Source organism: Pogona vitticeps, chromosome 1 (assembly GCF_051106095.1).
Source record: "Pogona vitticeps strain Pit_001003342236 chromosome 1, PviZW2.1, whole genome shotgun sequence".
Classification (NCBI taxonomy): domain Eukaryota; kingdom Metazoa; phylum Chordata; class Lepidosauria; order Squamata; family Agamidae; genus Pogona; species Pogona vitticeps.
Genome location: NC_135783.1, coordinates 33671147 through 33690246, shown reverse-complemented (window position 1 = coordinate 33690246; position 19100 = coordinate 33671147). Strand labels below are relative to the sequence as shown.

General features: G+C 40.7%; 1 protein-coding gene across 1 annotated transcript in view; it reads right to left on the bottom strand.

Annotated features, from left to right (window-relative positions):
- TGFB2 (transforming growth factor beta 2) overlaps window positions 1–19100 on the bottom strand; it is a 111614-nt gene that overhangs the window by 9524 nt on the left and 82990 nt on the right. The window contains exons 3-6 of the mRNA XM_020808465.3: window positions 11189–11321; window positions 10978–11088; window positions 8094–8265; window positions 5195–5348 (exon numbers count right to left, since the gene is read on the bottom strand). Of these exons, the coding sequence (XP_020664124.2) occupies window positions 5195–5348; window positions 8094–8265; window positions 10978–11088; window positions 11189–11321 (570 nt within the window). The remainder of the gene's footprint in view (window positions 1–5194; window positions 5349–8093; window positions 8266–10977; window positions 11089–11188; window positions 11322–19100) is intronic.

Sequence of the window (19100 nt, the reverse complement as noted above, 5' to 3'; positions counted from 1 at the left end):
CAGAAAGATCTGGATGCCCTGGACAACCCAGATAGTGTGGTTGCTGACCTTGAGCCAGACATCCTGGAGAGTGAAGCCAAGTAGGCCTTAGAAAGCATGGCTAACAACAAGGCCAATGGAGCTGATGGTACTCCAATGGAACTATTTAAAATCTTAAAAGTTAATGCTGTTAAGATGCTACACTCAATATGCCATCAAGTTTGGAAAATTCAGCAGTGGCTAGAAGATTGGAAAAGATCAGTCTACATCCCAATCCCAAAGAAGGGCAGTGCCAAAGAATGCTCCAATTACCATACAATTGCACTTATTTCACACGCTAGCAAGGTTATGCTCAATATCCTACAAGGTAGGCTTCAGCAGTATGTGGACTGAGAATTCCCAGAAGTACAAGCTGGATTCCGAAGAGGCAGAGGAACTCGAGACCAAATTGCTAACTTGCGCTGGATTATGGAGAAAGCCAGAGAGTTCCAGAAAAATATCTACTTCTGCTTCATTGACTATGCGAAAGCCTTTGACTGTGTGGACCACAGCAAACTATGGCAAGTTCTTAAAGAAATGGGAGTGCGTGACTACCTTATCTATCTCCTGAGAAATCTATATGTAGGACAGGAAGCAACAGTTAGAACTGGATATGGAACAACTGATTGGTTCAAAATTGGGAAAGGAGTACAACAAGGCTATATATTGTCTCCCTGCTTATTTAATTTATAGACAGAATACATCATGTGAAAGGATGGACTGGAGGAATCCCAAACCGGAATTTACTTTATTTTACTTTTATTAGATTTTTACCCCGCCTCCCCCCCCAGACAAAGTCTATTACATACATAATAAAAACATAACAGAAACAAAGTCCTAAAAACATTTCAAATTTCAAATTTTTAACAATTATATAAATCCTTACCAAGATGGAGTGATGAAAAACAAAAAAAGGTAAAGATCAGTTAAGATTGCCGGAAGAAATATCAACAACCTCCGATATGCAGATGATACCACTCTGATGGCAGAAAGTGAGGAGAACTTAAAGAACCTCTTAATGAAGGTGAAAGAGGAGAGTGCAAAAAACGGTCTGAAACTCAACATCAAAAAAACTAAGATCACGGCCACTGGTCCCATCACCTCCTGGGAAATAGAAGGGGAAGATATGGAGGCAGTGTCAAATTTTATCTTCCTGGGCTCCATGATAACTGCAGATGGAGACAGCAGCCCTGAAATTAAAAGGCGCCTTCTTCTCGGGAGGAAAGCGATGACTAATCTTGACAGCATCTTGAAAAGCAGAGACATCACCTTGCCAACAAAAGTCCGAATAGTCAAAGCTATGGTTTTTCCTGTCGTGATGTATGGAAGTGAGAGCTGGACCCTAAAGAAGGCTGACAGCCGAAGAATTGATGCTTTTGAACTGTGGTGCTGGAGGAAACTCTTGAGAGTCCCCTGGACTGCAAGGAGAACAAACCTATCCATTTTGAAGGAAATCAACTCTGAGTGCTCACTGGAAGGACAGATCCTGAAGCTGAGGCTCCAATACTTTGGCCATCTCATGAGAAGACTCCTTGGAAAAGACCTTGATGTTGGGAAAGTGTGAAGGCAAGAGGAGAAGGGGATGACAGAGGATGAGATGGTTGGACAGTGTCATCGAAGCAACCAACATGAATTTGACACAGCTCTGGGAGGCAATGGAAGAAAGGGGGGCCTGGCGCGTTCTGATCTATGGGGTCATGAAGAGTCAGACACGACTTAACAGCTAAAGAACAATAAAGAGGGAATGCTATGGATGTACATCTAAGCAGTAGGATATTTCAAATATATTTAAATGGGTATTTTTTTAATAGGCAAAGTTCCAGATTCAGCAGTACAAATCTGGGCTCTTTATAATTCTTTCATGAATAACAAGCCCTAACACAGATCCACCAAAAGGGTAATATGTTTGTAATTGAAGCAGAGATCTATTACAATTGTATATTCTTTTTCTGCCTCTGTATCCGTATGATTGGCATGCAGATCTGGCATACAAAGCCCTGCCATCTCCGATGTTGCTTACTTCAACTCCTTAATTATTTAATGAAGCAAACAGATTTGCTGTCAGCATATGTTCAGAATAATTTTAAAAATCATGGTTTGGACTCTAAACAAACCATGTAGGCAGAACTGGACATGTTTATTTGTATAATTTGGGTCTCAGCCAGTAAAAGAGTACATCATGATGCATGACACTGTGAGGAAAAAGAACACGCAGTCAGCATGCCATGTCCTCACAGACCACTTTGATGATACGCATTCACCATAATTCAGCCATCTCCCAAAGCTCAGACTATAGGAAAACTTTCATCACTAAATATGGATGAAACAAACACTAAGAGCTGCCAGATGAAAGTCACGCGAATACTACTGGTCTCATATATCAACTTCCCAATTCTAAATCCCAAACATCTTACTTTGGACTCAATTTGGATTTACTGCATCAGGCTATCATTAATTCAATTCCAATTTATAGCAACTCTTGCCAGGGTTTTCAAGATGTAAAATACTCCATAAAGGTTTACCAGTTCTTTCTTCTGACGGCTGTACAGCTTGCCCAAGGCTACACAGGTCAGATTCTCTATGAGGAAGTTCTGTAGGCAATTAAACTCCTGTCTCCTGCTCCAACTCACTGAGCTATCCAGCCAGCAGTTCAGGTATGATACACCAGCCTCATTAGTATCCTTAAAGGCACAGGTGCTCAGAAAATAAATGTCCAAGAAGTCTGGTTACCAAGAAAATGAGAGATATGCCATAGAAAAATATTGTTCCTAAAGTAGTATCTAATAGGTAGACTCTACATATTCTTCTTCAATAAATAAATACACAAAACTTCCTTATTAAGGCAGCCTAGAACCCTATACTTTACCAGCAATATTTACAGTGATTTTCCACCCTTCTCCTCACCTCTTCATCTTGAACTTTCATGCACTCCTTCAGTGCTATAAAGAACTATCAGTCATAAGGTGCCTATGCTCAATTGGTCTTCTTTCCAGAAAGGCAGAGAACAGCACATCTGCCATGAACTACTGGCTGAACACTAAGAACTGCCCTCTGCACAAACCAACTATGAAAGGAAGATGAAAGCATCCCATGGCATCAGTCAGGCCCTAAACTGTCCTTCAAAAGCTAATTTGGATATAAACAGCAACAATAATATAAAGGCATGCTTAAGATGGCACAGTGATATGAAAGTGAGAAAGGCTGCCAGGGTCCTGGAATAGAAAGAAAAATGGTAGAGATTACAACAGTTGCGTGTGGGGGTGGGAGCGAGGGGGTGGGGAGGAGGGATGCAAATGATGTGGGAGAGATCAGCAGTTGCAAAGGATTCTCCGTGAGGATCCTTCCCAGAGTCTTCTTTGCTCCTCAGCCAAATCTGCCCTCAATCACTCAATCTTTTCTTTGCAACCCATATAAACAGGCCTTTTCTATTAGAAAGCCAGCGTGTTTTTTTTAGGATGCCCAGCTATGTGCCAAACGCAAGCTTCTATGCTGGAGTTTCACAAGCTAGCACCTGGCACACCTCCAGCCCTGATCACAGCTGCCCAGGAGGAGAATTCCTTTCCCTTGAACAGGCCTGCCCAGCGTGCAGTCCCATGCGTTGTACAGGCTTGCCCTAGGATGACATCCATGGTCTGAGTCAGTGCTTTAGGATGGGGCAGGTGATTAAACCTGACCTGGAGAAGAGTCTAAACTGATTGAGCGAAAACTTCCTCCCATTGTCAGACCTCTGCTCCATCACAGCGAGGCTAGAAAGCAGGAAGGTCTGTCCTCATTGGGCATTGTTTAGCCCAGTGGTTCTTAACCTTTGTTACTCGGATGCTTTTGAACTGCAACTCCCAGAAACCCCAATCAGGACAGCTGGTGGTGAAGGCTTCTGGGAGTTGCAGTCCAAAACTCCTGAGTAACCCCAGGTTAAGAACCAGTGGTTTAGCCAACAGTCAGACATAATAGCTTTGGGAAGTTGCCTTTTTGGACTACAACATCCAGAACACCACGGCAAGCACAGCCGCTGGCCTTGCTGGATGGGAGATTCTGCAAGGTCTGGTTAAAAACAGAGCAATTTTTTTCTTCAAGCTTTAGTTTCAGGCACTAATTCCCATTGGCAATGCTAGGTGGAAGTTGTAGTTCAAAATGTCTGAAGAGTCTGCCTACTCCTGGTTGAAGGAAAAGGTGACAAGAGAAGGGACTTGGGCTGGTACAGAAAACTGCCCTTGTCTGAGGAGAAAGGAAGGCCTGCATCAACCTTGTAGTTCACTGTGATGGAGGGCTTGTGGTATGTCACCTGGCATTGTGGGAGGGGGCTCCATTCTGTGTGGTGATTGATGGTGGTGCAAGAAAAGGTGGCAAGAAGCATGAGTGTATCTGGGGTTTTAAATTCTGATTCCATGACGTTTTCACAGCAACCCTAATAGGATGAGGGAAATTATGTGAGGGAGAAACTGAGGCTTCATAAGGTTTTCGTCTATATATGTGGGGGCGTGCAAGTACATGGTCTATCTTAAGCGTTCCTACTACTGGAGTTTTTGCACTTCTGCAAATCTTCCATTTCCCCAAAATCTACTGATGTTTCTCCCTCGTGTGAGGAAAGTTTTGGCTCCATGTACTTGGTGAACTGAGAGCACCAATATTATGTTTGTTAATTGTATTTCTCTCTGATTTTAAGAGGGTCAATTGGGGATTGCCTTTTGGACTTATGTGGCAGTATATCTAATCCGTGGAAAGTAGAATGAAATAAAGAATGTTTGAAGAGTGGAAGACCTGTGCAGTATGGACTGATGAAATATTCTGCTACAGTTGAATATTCTGGAGCATGTGTGCTACCATATGGCCTGAAACTGTGCATGCCAACGTTCTCAGGAAGGACCATGCTTAAAACGAGTTCAAATGATGTGCAGATTGATTCTGTTATCTAAACATGTTGCACCTTGTTATTACAAAGACACTGCAAGAATTGATAAGCCATTTTAATTACTTTTGAAAGGTATTTGTGTAAACTAAATATTATCATAACATAATTTGCCATTTATAATAGTCCTTTTCCCCCCCCTTGGGGCTTAAGAACACTTCATTGTTATATCTAAATTAATTTTTACTTGCCTTTCAACCTCCCCATACCTGATGTTGATTTAATATCTTATCACAAAACAAAGTCAGAGTTTCCAAAGGGGGAACTTACTCTACTATGCTGAGTATCTGAGCTCCATAAATAGGGACATGCTCCTGCACAGAAATTCGCATGGTATCCTTTAGGTTCATGTATCCATTTCCATCCGAGATCTCGTTTGAAGTCAATATAAAATGGACGCAGGCAGCAGTTATCTTGAACGTTCCTGTAAATGCAGCCACAGACAAATATATCATTATAGTCATGTCCACCAGAACTGGGGAAGTGGCAGCTAACCCAATGCCTTTCTCCTCTTCGGGGATTTTAAGGTGAGTTCAGCTGGACTCTCAAAGAAACTGTACTGTTTTTCTTGATTTTTTCCAGGATCTAACAGTGTGTGCTAGAGAAATAATTACAGTGGTGCCTTGCTTAACGAGCGCACCGCATAATGATGAAATCGCATAGCGATCCATTTTTTTGGATCGCTAATGCGATCGCTTAACGTTTTTTGAATAGGGCTAAATTTGCTTTGCGAAGACCGGTAAGCGTTTCGCTTACCGATCTTCGCAAAACGAAGCCCGACGATCAGCTGTTCGGCGGCCATAGCCCGGAAATGGCCCAAAATGGCCGCGCGCAGCGTTTTCGCGCCCTTGTTAAGCGAGGCGAGGGCGCAAAAATGGCTGCCGGCCATTACGAAGCTTCGCTGAACAGTGAGTATTTGGCCCATTTGGAACGCATTAAACGATGTTTAATGCATTCCAATGGGTTTTTTTGATCCGTTCAACGATGCTTCAGCATAGCGAAGGTTAATCCGGAACGGATTAACCTCGCTATGCGAGGCACCACTGTATTGTACTGAAAAACATTTCTTTTTAGAATTGGCCAGAGTAAGCATTATCTTGTCCCGTTGGACACTGCTCGTAAAAAAGGCTCAGAGAAACTCCCCTACATACCACAAAATGAGATGTGGGGGTACTTCGCTTACCATCTATGACAACCACCACCAACAAGCGTAAGAAGCTCTCCAAGCATATAACTAAGTTCACATGTAGAATATCATGCAAAGGGTGGTTCTATACCAAACAAATTCCCCTTTCACATGGAGGAAATCAATATGAACGGCTCTATATGCATATAAATAACATTGTGATTACTTTTTGAATAGTTGTTGGTTGAGAAACACTATAATTGCATCTTAAGGTGATAAAAATAGCAATGGGACTGAAATTCATAATTTGAAGGACAGGTACATGGAAAAGGTTTGTTCTTCCATCCCATTGCAATTTGATAACTGCAATATATGACCACCTTGGATTACACCAGTAATGACCCTTTAAAGTAACTATTCCATCCACATGATCTAGTCTCAACAAACCTCCCAGTATCTGTGGACCTTCCTTAGGTCCTGAGATCTAGTTTAACAGCTTTTGGGGCCTGAGGACTTATGAGGAATGTAGGGCTTTCAGGGACTATGGAAACTATATTTCCCATAGATCCTTGCTCGCCTCAAGTGTGTTTGGGTAAAAGGAAAAGAAAGGAGTCATGTGGAGGTGGAGCAACTTCCAAGTTACAGGTGCTATCGAATTCCTAATGACATCATTCAATGTGTAACAGGACATGAATTCTGGAATGTCTTTAAGAGTGTGTGCCCCGAAAGCAACCCTCCTCATTCTGTGTATGAATGAATGAATGAATGAATGAATGAATGAATGAATGAATCTATCTGAGCTCACTCCAGGTTGAGCTAATAGAACTCATCCATCACAAGATTTGCCTATGAGTCCCCAAAAGCCTGTGATGTCATATTTACACAGTTACCTCCATTGGCTGTGAAAGAGACACAAATGTTAATATGATATCATTCTTCCCATTTTTGGTTACAAAGACAAGTATCAAAAGTCAGAGTGTGGATTTTCTTCTTGTTCCTCCTCTTTCTACCATTCTTTTCAATAGCTTTATTGGAGCCAACCAAAGTATTGCAAAATGGTGCAAGCTTTCAAATCTTCCCAAATTCTTCATCAAGCTGAATGTAAAGACAGGAATATGGGAAGTAGTAGTAGACTATGAACTCTCTCAGTTTATGCCTTCTTAACTTTCTCTTAGGCATACTAAGGCAACTAAATTCACAGGAGAAGCTTGGGTGTGCTCACTTTTCCCTAGAACAGGGGCAAAACTGTAGATAATGTAAAATAGATAGCATATTTGATTTTTTAAAAATTAATTACAAATAGGACTATTATTCTGAGTATAAAGCTTTGAGATGGAAAGCTTATCTGTTCATGCACAATTAGATAGAACTGCTCCTCTCAGTATAGCTAGAATATTTGTAAAAATAGTACAGTACATTGTGAACTGCCCAGAGAGTGGCAACACTAATGGGATGGTCTAGAAATAGAAATTAATTAATTAATTCCCACAGGGGACCCACCACAGAAGGAGAATATTTTCATTCTCTAGCTCAGTACTGAAGTAATAAACCACTTCATCCTGCATACACTCTTACTGGAATAATAAGAAAGTCTTCAGACTTCCTAGTTAGAACACCCTCATTTCTTGGCTTATTTGTGAAAATGAAGTGGGGAGAGTCATGTATTCTAATGTGAACCCATTGGAAGAAACAGAAGACAGAAATATAAGAGATGAATACATGGATATTACTACAAATTAATCTTGGATGCTTTCTTTCTCCTTCCTGCTCCCTCCAGCCTGTTTTGATATGTTGTTATTCAAAAATTAAAAACCTGAATATGTTACAGTGCTACCCTTTGTTCATATCCAACAAATGGATTATCATGAAGTTTCACGGCTTATGTTTGCATTTAGAGTTCATTTCTGTCCAACTCATTTTGATAAACTCTTTAAGTGAATAGGGACAATCAAAAAATTATAGGCCTGTATTCTTCTGCCATGATTATTAGCATATTTCTATGAAAGTACAGTACAGACATGTAAAATCTCAATAAATAATTACCTAAAACAATAGGCAGCATCTAGAGCACGCTTCTTCCGCCGACTGGATTGTTGCGACTCAAGTCTGTAGGAGGGTAATAACATTAGCAGAAGATGTGGGTTCTTCCCACTGTATTTTTTCCTACTGGACTTTAATTTCTCACCACTGGGAAATGGGATGTAGTCATCAATACCTTCAAAAAATACATTTTGGTAATAAATATTGTGTGGCTCTTTTGGAACAAATTATATAAACCATCTCTTTACAAGAAACCTGAATCATAGAAAAATCATGGGTGCTTGGACCAGCTGAATGTACTTATGACATACAAGTATGCATATAGAAACATGGGAAGAAACTCACTTTGAGTTTAGTGGTCACATACCCTGTTTATCTCTGCGAGTTAATTCGGAAAATCCCCCAAAACATTGTTTGGAGGATCAGAAACATAATAGCAGTATGCACTCTACCTTCTTCCCCTTTTTCATCATGCCCCAATATGCTCTTCCATTTCAGATTTGTTTGCATCTCAGTTTGAAATCTGAATTGATGAAACTATGGTTAATTCTAAGCTCAAACCACAGTTCCAAATTATGACTCAAAGTGAGTTTGCAAACCATGGATTGGAGATTAATGCTAACTGTGGTTGCCTGATCTGGACATCATGGCAAACTAGGATTAAAGCAACCTAAAAATGGAAGAGAAAATTGGTATGCAGGAGGAAATGAAGCATGGGAACAGCATGTTCCCAGTCTTTCAAACTGTGCTTTAGAACATCATTCAGAGGTCTGTATTCAGGCTGTATTAAGCCTTTCAGTCCCAATTGAGAAAAATAAAATCGTTTTAAGCAGTTCAGTACAAATTAATGCTAGAAGAACCATATTGTATAATCTGCTTCATCCATATTAATAAGCTATTTGATCGAATGGGGTACAAGATATGAGCGTTCCTTCGTTTTCCTTTATTATATAACATGCCTTCCTATAATTATGCAATTCAATGCTAACATTTGCCTTCCCACATTTGCCATTAACGTATACCTAATCCGGGTTCCAAGCTTAGCTGAGCAGGGCAATTCTAGTGTGGTGACCGAGAAATAAGTCCTACTGAGCTCAATAGGGCACACTCTACAGCAAGTGTTTTGCCTAGATTCCTACTGAGTGAATGAATTTCTACAGGGTGTTGCAACCTATTAAGGAATTATCACATAAGAATACACAGATCGTACAGACCAGCCATTCTTTCATATCACCATATCTGTGACTCACTGAACTAAACAGAATGTAATAGCAGCAACCCCATGTAGATATGCCCCACCTCACATGTACAACTTGGCAAAGGACATGTTTTAAACACAAAAAGGGGCAATCAGGCAGATTTGGGGCTTTCCATGGTTTGGTTCTTCCACAACGTTGCCCACTGAGATTCATGTCCTAATAAGATTATCACCCCAGCCATGCTGGAACAGAAGAAGAACAGATGGAAGACAGATTCCCAACAGAGCTGAAATGGCAAGCAGGTCTACTTCCCCCCCCCCCCCCCGTTCCATACCATGTCTTACCATGGGCTTGGAGAGGTCCCCTTTTTACACTGCTTCCATGTATGACTAATACCTACTTCCTGTAATCTGTTTATTTGTTAGATTTATAACAACTTCCCTCTGATAAGCTTAAAGTGGTGTCTATTGCTATCCTGTCCTCAAGGCAGCTCTGTCCAAACTAAGAGAGGACCACTGGCCAAACTCCACCCACAGTGCCTTTAATGTGTCACTGGAGGGGAGAACCTGGAATGTCCAAGTCCCTGTCCATCAACAGTCTAACCGCTACATTACACTGACTCCAACACCCTGCCTGGAATCATTTTAAAACCATCCCGAGTTCGCCATCCTATGAGTACTTTCCTGATGAGCGCAGACATGGACCAGGACCACAGACTGTAACGCAGAAAGAACGAGTATTCATTTGGCCCAGCCTACTCATGTGACCCTGTAAACCACTCATGTGACCAAGGCACCCCATACAACAGACAATGTCAGATGTTACTGATGGATCCACAGCAGAGCAGCAACAAAGCTGCAAAGAAGGCTGCCCTCGTTCGGCAAGGGAGGTCTGAAATGTGAAGGCATCCTCACACACGTGGCAGCACACAAAATGCAGAAATAAAATTAGGCATATCCATATTTATCTGGTTGGAATGCTTAGACACATCTTTTAATGCAAAAGAGGTCACCAGTTTGATTAGAGCTAACATGTAAATGAGCCATGTGAATTTTGAATTTGAGTCTGTGAGCACTGGCTGTTCATTGGATAATTGCTTAGCAGTAATCAGAGCTGTTTTATAGGATTAATCCGGCACAATTTCAGTCTTAATTGCTGTGTCTTCACACATGAATCGGAAGCTACAGTGCAACCCCACAGAAGTTTCTGAAAGTTTGATGGTTTAAGTGAACATCTTAAGTGAGTATTAACAGAACTGCGAAGACAGCAAGACAAAGCACCCCAAAAGACCCCTTTATAGCCAAGGTTGGGAATGTGTGGCCATCCACATCCAGATGGACTGCAACTCTTGTCAGCCCTAGTAAGCATGGCCAGTAGTAAGGGATAATGGGAGATGCAGTCCAAGAGCACCAGGAGGGCTACATGGTTCCCATTCTTGCTTTAGAATAGACTAGCAATGAAATCAATATCACTTGTCCAATTTCAATTAAAAATGAGTTCGCAATGAGCATTCTCACAACATTACATATAATTTTTTAAGCATTTGTTTCAGGAAGGATGACTTTTCCTTCCCCTCTTATGTCTCTACATTTTCCCAGTCTTTTTTCATTAATTCAGTTGTATTTGAACTGCAGGAGTTCCTCATACTTATTACGCCACAATATTAATTTTTCCTGTTTGATCATTACCTGCAAATCTTGCTTCTAGCTCTTCACTTTTATTTGGGATGATATAATTATTTGAAGGCACAAATGTGCAGCATGGACAATGCAAACTTATCTTAAATCCCAGGTTCCTGTCTGTAAAACACAAGAGAAAAAGGAATTGCATTTAGATAAGATGCAAAATAAAATTAGTTATAGCAAATGCAGGTCCTAAATGATCAAAAGGTACTGTCACCTCTGTGGTGGAGCCATTCCTGTACAGCATCAGTTACGTCAAAAGATAACCATTCACCATCAGCTTTTGTCTTAACTACTTTGCTATCAATGTAACGTTGTGTTGGTGATGCTAGATCTTTGGTTTTGAGAACCTGCAAAGAAGAGGAAAGGAAAATGATTATCTGCAGATCTGGGGCTTTTGGGCTTTCAACGGGGGGGGGGGGGGGAGACAGCTAATGATGGCTCAAAGCAGAATACTGGTGGTACAGAAAATAAACATCAACATAACCTATGTTTAGTTTTTATGTTAATTCTGCTATTGCTTCATCACTGTGTAAACATAGCCTTTAAATTCCTCTCCTCCTGCTGAATTTCCTTATAGGTTCTTCAGAATGTTCTTCAGCCACTGACATACACAGATCTGGGCGAAACTCTGTTATAGATAACACATCATTAGGAAAAGGTCTGATTCTCACATTAGCTATTTTTCCACACCTACCACTATCTGCAAATTAGGGCCCTTTGGTTTTGTGACAGATCATCAGGACACCATCACAAGTTTCATTTACACCCATGTATCTTCCATCACAAATGTGTGCTGGAACCATATCTGTGAAACACTAAAAGGCTTCAGATAGTAACAATATGTTATCTGCAATGTACTGTTCAGCTCTAAGGGTGTGAGTGCTACATCAAAATTCCCATACTGCATCTACACATCACCTGGTCTGGATAGATTTTTAGGCACTTTTGAAGAAGAAATTGTTCATATTTAGTCAAGACACAAATTTTAATGCAGCAGTTGTGACAATATTTGAGATGGGTCCTGATTATCATCTATGCAGAATGATTTTCAAACAAATTGTGTGAAATTACATAGCAAAATTACAGTAACTTCTGTTTGATTGTTGCACTGACTTTTTAAAAATAGAAGCATTTAATGGGTTGTTTGCATCCTTTTAAAAAATCAATCCCTCTGTGCTGCCTATGTACTGTATGTGTGCTTTACTTCAGATGGGTTGGGGAGGGAGGACACCAAAGATATTTTACACAAATCATAGAAACCTCAGTAGAAGGGGGAAAGCACTTGTGTTGGAAGTGAGAAACCTCGTGGCGATTAACAAGCTGTTGACGGGTTGTCTCAAAGCGTCAAGATAATCGTTCTCATCAAGAACAAGCAATTTAGCAAAATTCCATCTCATTCCAACTTTAGGATTGCACATTTCCCCATCCTGGTTCCCACAGCTGAGAGACCATCACAAAATCCAAACAAATGACTGAAAAATACAACCCCATGTCAAACAGTAAGCAAAAGAATTATACTGACTCACTAAAGCTATGGGCGAATGAAACCATTTCAGTTTTCAGTTTAAATGATAGAAAAGGTGACTGTAGAATATAGGCCTACCATCCTCAACTCATTATTCTTACAAAGGTTTTTCCCCTATGAAAGTATCCCATGGCCCTTTTTATTATATGGTACTATTGTAAACAAATATTGCTATTACCCTTGGTCGGTGAATATGGCTTGGTCTGTGGATTCATAATAGTTACAAGGTCAGGCTAATACTGATCAGACCTGGAATGAAATCCCTGTCCTTCTTAAGCCAACCTCTTAGCCTGATCTACATCTCAGGTTTGTTGTAAAAATAAAACAGAACCATGTATATGGCTATGACCTTCCTGGATGGGACAGAAATGTAATATGGAAATAACCCCTGTCTGTCAGATGCTGCCTTCATATTAAGCTCTGGCATCAATGTACAGTGGTACCTCTCATTATGAGCGCTCCGTTTTACAACAAAATCGCTTTACGTTGAAGGTTTTGCGATCACAAAAGAATGTTTCCTATGGGGGAATTTCGCTTTGCAATGATCGGTTCCCTGCTTCGGGAACCGATTCTCGCAAAGCGATGATTTTCAGTTAGCTGATCGGTCGTTTCAAAATGGCCACCAGGTAAAAAACATGGCTCCCCGCTCTTTTCTGGGACGGATTCCTCACTGCACTGGCAGCGAAAATGGCCGCGCTATGGAGGATCTTCGCTGAACAGTGAGTTTCAAGCCCCTAGGAACGCATTAATCGGGTTTTAATGCGTTTCTATGGGCTTTTTAATTTTGCATTACGATGTTTTCGTTCTACAGCGATTTCGCTGGAATGAATTAACATCGTAATGTGAGGCACCACTGTATGTTTGTTTCTCTCATTTTTGCACTCTAGACAGTTGTAAATATTATGTTTTCCCAGCATCTTTTGCATGCATGGGACAGGATCAAGCTGCCTTGTGCTTTTAGTTAGCTAGTTAGTTAGTTAGTTAGTTAGTTAGTTAGTTAGTTAGTTAGTTAGTTAGTTAGTTAGTTAGTTAGTTAGTTAGTTTTTGGCAACTAGGCCCACCTGCCAAACATGACAGTTCATACTCTTCTTCCAGCTACTCTCATGTAATGTGATGGCTCTGCATCTGGAAGCCAATGGGGGTCTTTCCTTTGGCTTCAGTCAGCTTTGGATCTGGCAATAATTGAGAGCAGAATGTGGTCCTTATAAACTATTGTACGAGGTGCAGCCTCCTTGCCAAAAAGAGAAAAGGTACACAGGACTTGCCAAATGTGTTAAAGCCTATAGTTGTGTGATCCACTTCCTGAGAAACTGCCAGGCACGTTCATCATGCAACATTGCAAATAACGCGCACATACTGCACGCACAGCCCAAACCCAATTACATCTTGGGTGAATAAAGCACCACTAAGTTGAATGCTATTAGTTCATACAATCACAATAGCCTCATTACGAGTTGCTTCTGTTCTCTACATTCATGCTTAAGATAATTTCTGGGATATTTTTTTTTAAAAATCCCTGTTTCTAGCCCTCATGACTGTGGGAAAATTACTATGGGCCAACTTCGGGAAAGGTTTTGCACTTCTGCACAACTGCAATTCCTTCTGTGGCGTTCCTCATCTTTATTTCTCCAGCAAATCTTGATTTTGGGTATTACAAACACCAGAGTTCAGTCCCTGTTATCTCTGAGGAGTCCTGGTATACAGTATAACTATAGAACACTGCTGTACATGTACCCCCCTTTGTACCAAACATTCCTTTTAAAGAGACATCTTTGAAAATGTGTCCTAGTTTTTCATCACTGCCTACAAGATCACAGTGTCTATTTTTGGCTTGCTTTGGAATTGATTATCTGTCTGGATAGCTGACTGGCTTAGGTATCCGGCTACAGAGCCAGAGGTTGGGAGTTCCAATTCTCCACTGTGCCTCCTGCAAGTAGATCCAGCCTGGGTGGCCTTGGGCAAGCTGCACAATCTCAGGGCAGCCCAGAAGAGGAGAACAGTAAACCACACTGGATATTCTCTGCCATGAAAACTCTGAATAAGGATCACCATAACTCAGAATTGACTTCACAACACATGATTATTATTATAGAAATGACTACCATGAATATTGCCATTTGCTGTATATGTGAGCTCATATGTGAAGACATGAGGACAGACATACTGAACTGTAAAAAGGACTATAGGATGTGTTAGGGTGGGCTGTAAACTTTGAGAATCCACCAGGACAGCAGCTACCTGTGCAGTCAGTTATTTATCCATTTTTAGCATTAGAGCAGAAAAGGTTGGAGGTTGTGCGCTAATAAAAATTAAAATACTGCATTCACTGTTATTTTCCTCTCTAATCTGGTTCCTATGTGGACTTACGAGGCCCAGAAGACAGTCTTTTCTTATTTCGTTGATCACAGTGTGGATATGTCTCCAGGTGAAAAAGTTCTTACAGAAGATGAAAGTGGTCGGGAGAGATGCAGGAATACAGTGCGAAGACCACTCCCTCTGCCCATCTTGTGTTTAAGTAATAGAATACCTTAGATTCTCGAAAACCATCCTAGTACCTCGCCCTCATATTTTTTCCTTAGCACAAAGGAGCTTTGATACTATCAATAGAGGAGACAAACAAGGACAGCCTGGATGTTTCACCCCAGAAATAGCCTGAAATGTTCACTGCAATTTCCGGCTCTTTAAGAGACTTTGAGATCTTCAGGAATAAAGCCACAAAAGAAAACAAAACAAAACAAACCTCTGCCAATAAAATAGTCAGAAAGGCACACGAGCGTTTGGATGTAACTCGCCCGAGGCATGGTACGTTTTATTAAAATATCAAGTGATGGAAGAGGCAGCTAGAAAAACTGGAGCAAGCCATTTCTTTTCTGTTTCTAGGGATGGTGATCTATGCAGATCTTCCCATAGATATAGCCTTTCCTTTAGTCACATTAAAAAACACAAAAAAGCTACCATTACCACTGGAAACCCAGATTTGGTCCAGCATAAATAAAATCTGGTGTCTTGCTTCCATCTCAGTGTCATGATTAGTATCAAGTTGTATTAATGCAGAGTGGAAAGGAGATCATATTTAAGAGTTTTCCCCACACACTCCAGCAGGCTCCCTGTTGTGTGATTAGTTGCATGACAAATTTTGCACTCAGTGTGAGAATGGGAGGTGGGGGTGGGACGCTGACATGATTTTCCTTCTGCTTTGTTTAGTGAACAGGGCAGTTGTCCATAGATGTTATTCCTTCTCGTACATCAAAAAACTACTGGCGTAAATTTGAACTGGTGAAAGCCAATGATGATTCCATCAGCAGGAATCAGGAAAAATTAATTTAAATTAATTGAAAAGCTTCCTAGCTCTAACCCTGTTTTAGATCCTAAGACTCCCTTGGGATCCCTTTTGGCCTGGGAAACTTTGAGAGCCTTAGGATAGGGACAGGGGAAACTTTAAAAGCAAAACAACAACAACAACAACAACCCACTAGACTACTAGTGGTCAGTCTCAATCTCAGCTGTAGCAATTTTTGACTGAAGTTCCCATAGGCTCACCCAGGCCAAAAGGGAACTCTAGGGAGCCTCAGAAACTAAAACAGGGAGATAGAAAGATTTCAATGAATGTAAATTAAATTAAAATAAAATTTAAATTAAATTTTACCAGTGCCAGACATCATTGGCTTCTGCCAGTGTAAATTTGCGCCAGTAGGATTTTGCCCATTGGAAGACAGAATCAGAATGAGCACACAGGAATCACCAGACAACTGCTAGTAGAGCCTTAAAAATAGGGAGCCCACTAAGTCTTTTCACATTTTTGGCTAGGGACTCCATGGAGCTGGTGGGGTCTACTGGTCCTATTAAGCACAGGGTACTACTGATAATGGGACATGGTGGTGCTGCAGGTTAAACTGCATCCTCTGAGCTGCAAGGTCAAAAAAATCAACAATTCAAATCCACGCAATGGAGTGAGCTCCCATCGCTTGTCCCAGCTCCTACCAACTTAGCAGTTTGAAAGCATGTAAAACTGTGAGTAGATAAATAGGTACCACTATGGTGGGAAGGTAATGGTATTCTGTGTCCAGTCGTGCTGGCCACGTGACCACGGAAACTGTCTAAGGACAAACACTGGCTCTATGGCTTGGAAACAGGGACGAGCACCGCCCCCTAGAGTTGGACACGACTGGACAAATTGTCAAGGGGAACCTTTACCTTTTTACTGCTGATCAGGAGCTAGAGGTGATAAACCTTGTAACTGTGCAGAACAAACAAACAAACAAACGCATACATACATGCATACATGCATGCATACATACATACGCAGATATAGAGAAGAGAATTTGTCTAAACATAGCATAGACTATTTATTTATTTATTTATTTATTTATTTATTTATTTATTTATTTATTTATTTATTTATTTATTTATTTATTTATTTAATATCCTGCCTATCTGGTCAGATGAGGACCACTCTAGGCGGCTAACAACAGACTAGGTTTCCACGATCCATGCAAAGAAAATGGGGCTTGGAAAAACTTACTGTAAACCTCTCTGAGATTTTTTTAAAAAATGGAAAGTGGAGGGAAAACATTTTTAAAAAAATAAATAATGGATAAATATAGCTGTATAATCAAAGACACATGGCCTCTGTATATACAGCAGAGGTAGGAACAGATGCACCATTAAACGGGAGACCTATTTTTCCATCTCCTTCAACAAGGTGTTTGTTATGTGGTGAAGGCTGTTAAAGACAATACCAACCGAGTCTCCTGAGGCAGAGAATTCCATAATTTACCTCTGCTTGAGACCGCCCTTTCTCTTATACCCATCAACTTTAGCACTATGGTCAGCTCATAGAAAAAGGCCTGTTTGAAAGATGTGAGGAGACAGTGATGACGTTATAGAAGGGGTTTTATATAGTAGTTATGACACAGCAGTTCAACAGTTTTATTTTGTTTTCCAAGTCTTTAAAATTGTTTTAAAGCATCTGGATTGGTTTACATTCTTCAAAGGCAATTTTACTGCTTTACCCCACCCTGAGATCAACTGATATAGAGTGGGTGAGAAACACTTTAACAACAAACAAACAAAACATAACCCTTTGTGTAATGCTAGCCTCCGTTTGAAAACTTCACCACGCTTTCAGAATTGAATAAATGCTTTGCAACTCAGTGGAGAGAGTCGGATAGAAATCAGGGTGGTGGATAGTGTGTTGCATTATAAGTCAGGAGACCTGGGTTCAAATTCCCGCTCAGCTATGGAAACTCCCTGGAAATGGTAATGGTAAAAACCAATTCGTAAATACAGTATCTCATATACCTCAACAACCCTATTAGGGTTGCCATATGTCAGATATGGCTTGAGAGACCACCACCATAACCAACACTTGTTAAGCAAGCTCTTCTGTCCCACTTCAGTGTTTTTAGGGCTTGCAGTGCATCCTGAGGATTGGAGTGATGAACGCAATTAGGATCATACATGTGATACCAAACCACACCAGCAGAAAAGAGATTAGAAAGATGCCTTACCACCTTTTGCTTTTTTGATTCCTTCCTTGTAAAATAATGTTTCCCTTGAGGTCCAAATGGCTGCTGGAAGCACATGGCAGCTCAACATTTTCCTTCTTTCCCCATATTATGTGGTGTATTCCTTCCCTTCCAGCAGCTTACCAGGTACCTAAGCATGTTAAAGCCCCCAATAACAGAAGTAATATAACCCAGAATTTTAATTTCATTCTTCATAATGCTTTATGATGTGTTACCCAAACATGCGTTCCTTCCATAGGAAGTCACTTGAGCACGTTATTGTTTTACAGGCTCTAGCTTACATTACATTAAAAACAACATTACCACGAACTGCTCTAAACAATGGACAGGATTTTCATGCCCTCCTCCGCTTCTCCAGTGTCCTGTTTTGCCAAGATGCCTATTCCTCTTCGGAATGCCTACTCATAAAGCAAAAAAAATGGGGCCGAAGCTTATTTCTAAATACAGAAGCACCTTAATAAAATAAAGATGGGATGAAGCCTACAAAAAGTGCCGCCAAGGAGATGGGTTCAAAGGCATTCCCACAACATCCAAACTTTTATCTGATCAAATTCCAATAAATCCTGCATTTGGCATCAATCTATCAAAACATAGCCAGAGAGAGTGGTGGATGTTTGAGCTTGTTTGTTTAATCACTTTGTTTCCCTTCTCCCTTTCAAACAATTTTATCCATCAGACACTGCCTGAAGTATTCATCTTTTCTAGAACAAATCAAGGAGAAGGTCTCATATGTTTTCCCCCTAGTGGGAAGATAGAAGGCAATGATAGAACTCTCCAGCTAGTTTCATTTGCCATCAATCTCAGATGAGTATCTGGACTTTGCCTCTTTCTAAGAACACTGTGGTGCGCTCAGGCCAGAACAAATTTTAAAACAACTTGGCCTACAGTTAATGCAGTACAGTTGCTAAAAGTGTTGAACTGTTGGGAGTTTTACAGCCTCGCATGCTGCCTATACCTTGTTCATCTGGGAGAGACCTTTCTGGACTGGGGTGCTATTCAGCAGTAATCAATCGTTCCCTCCCACCTCAGAATTCAAAGAATTCTTTTTTCAGTTCTCTTCTGTCTGCTGAAGT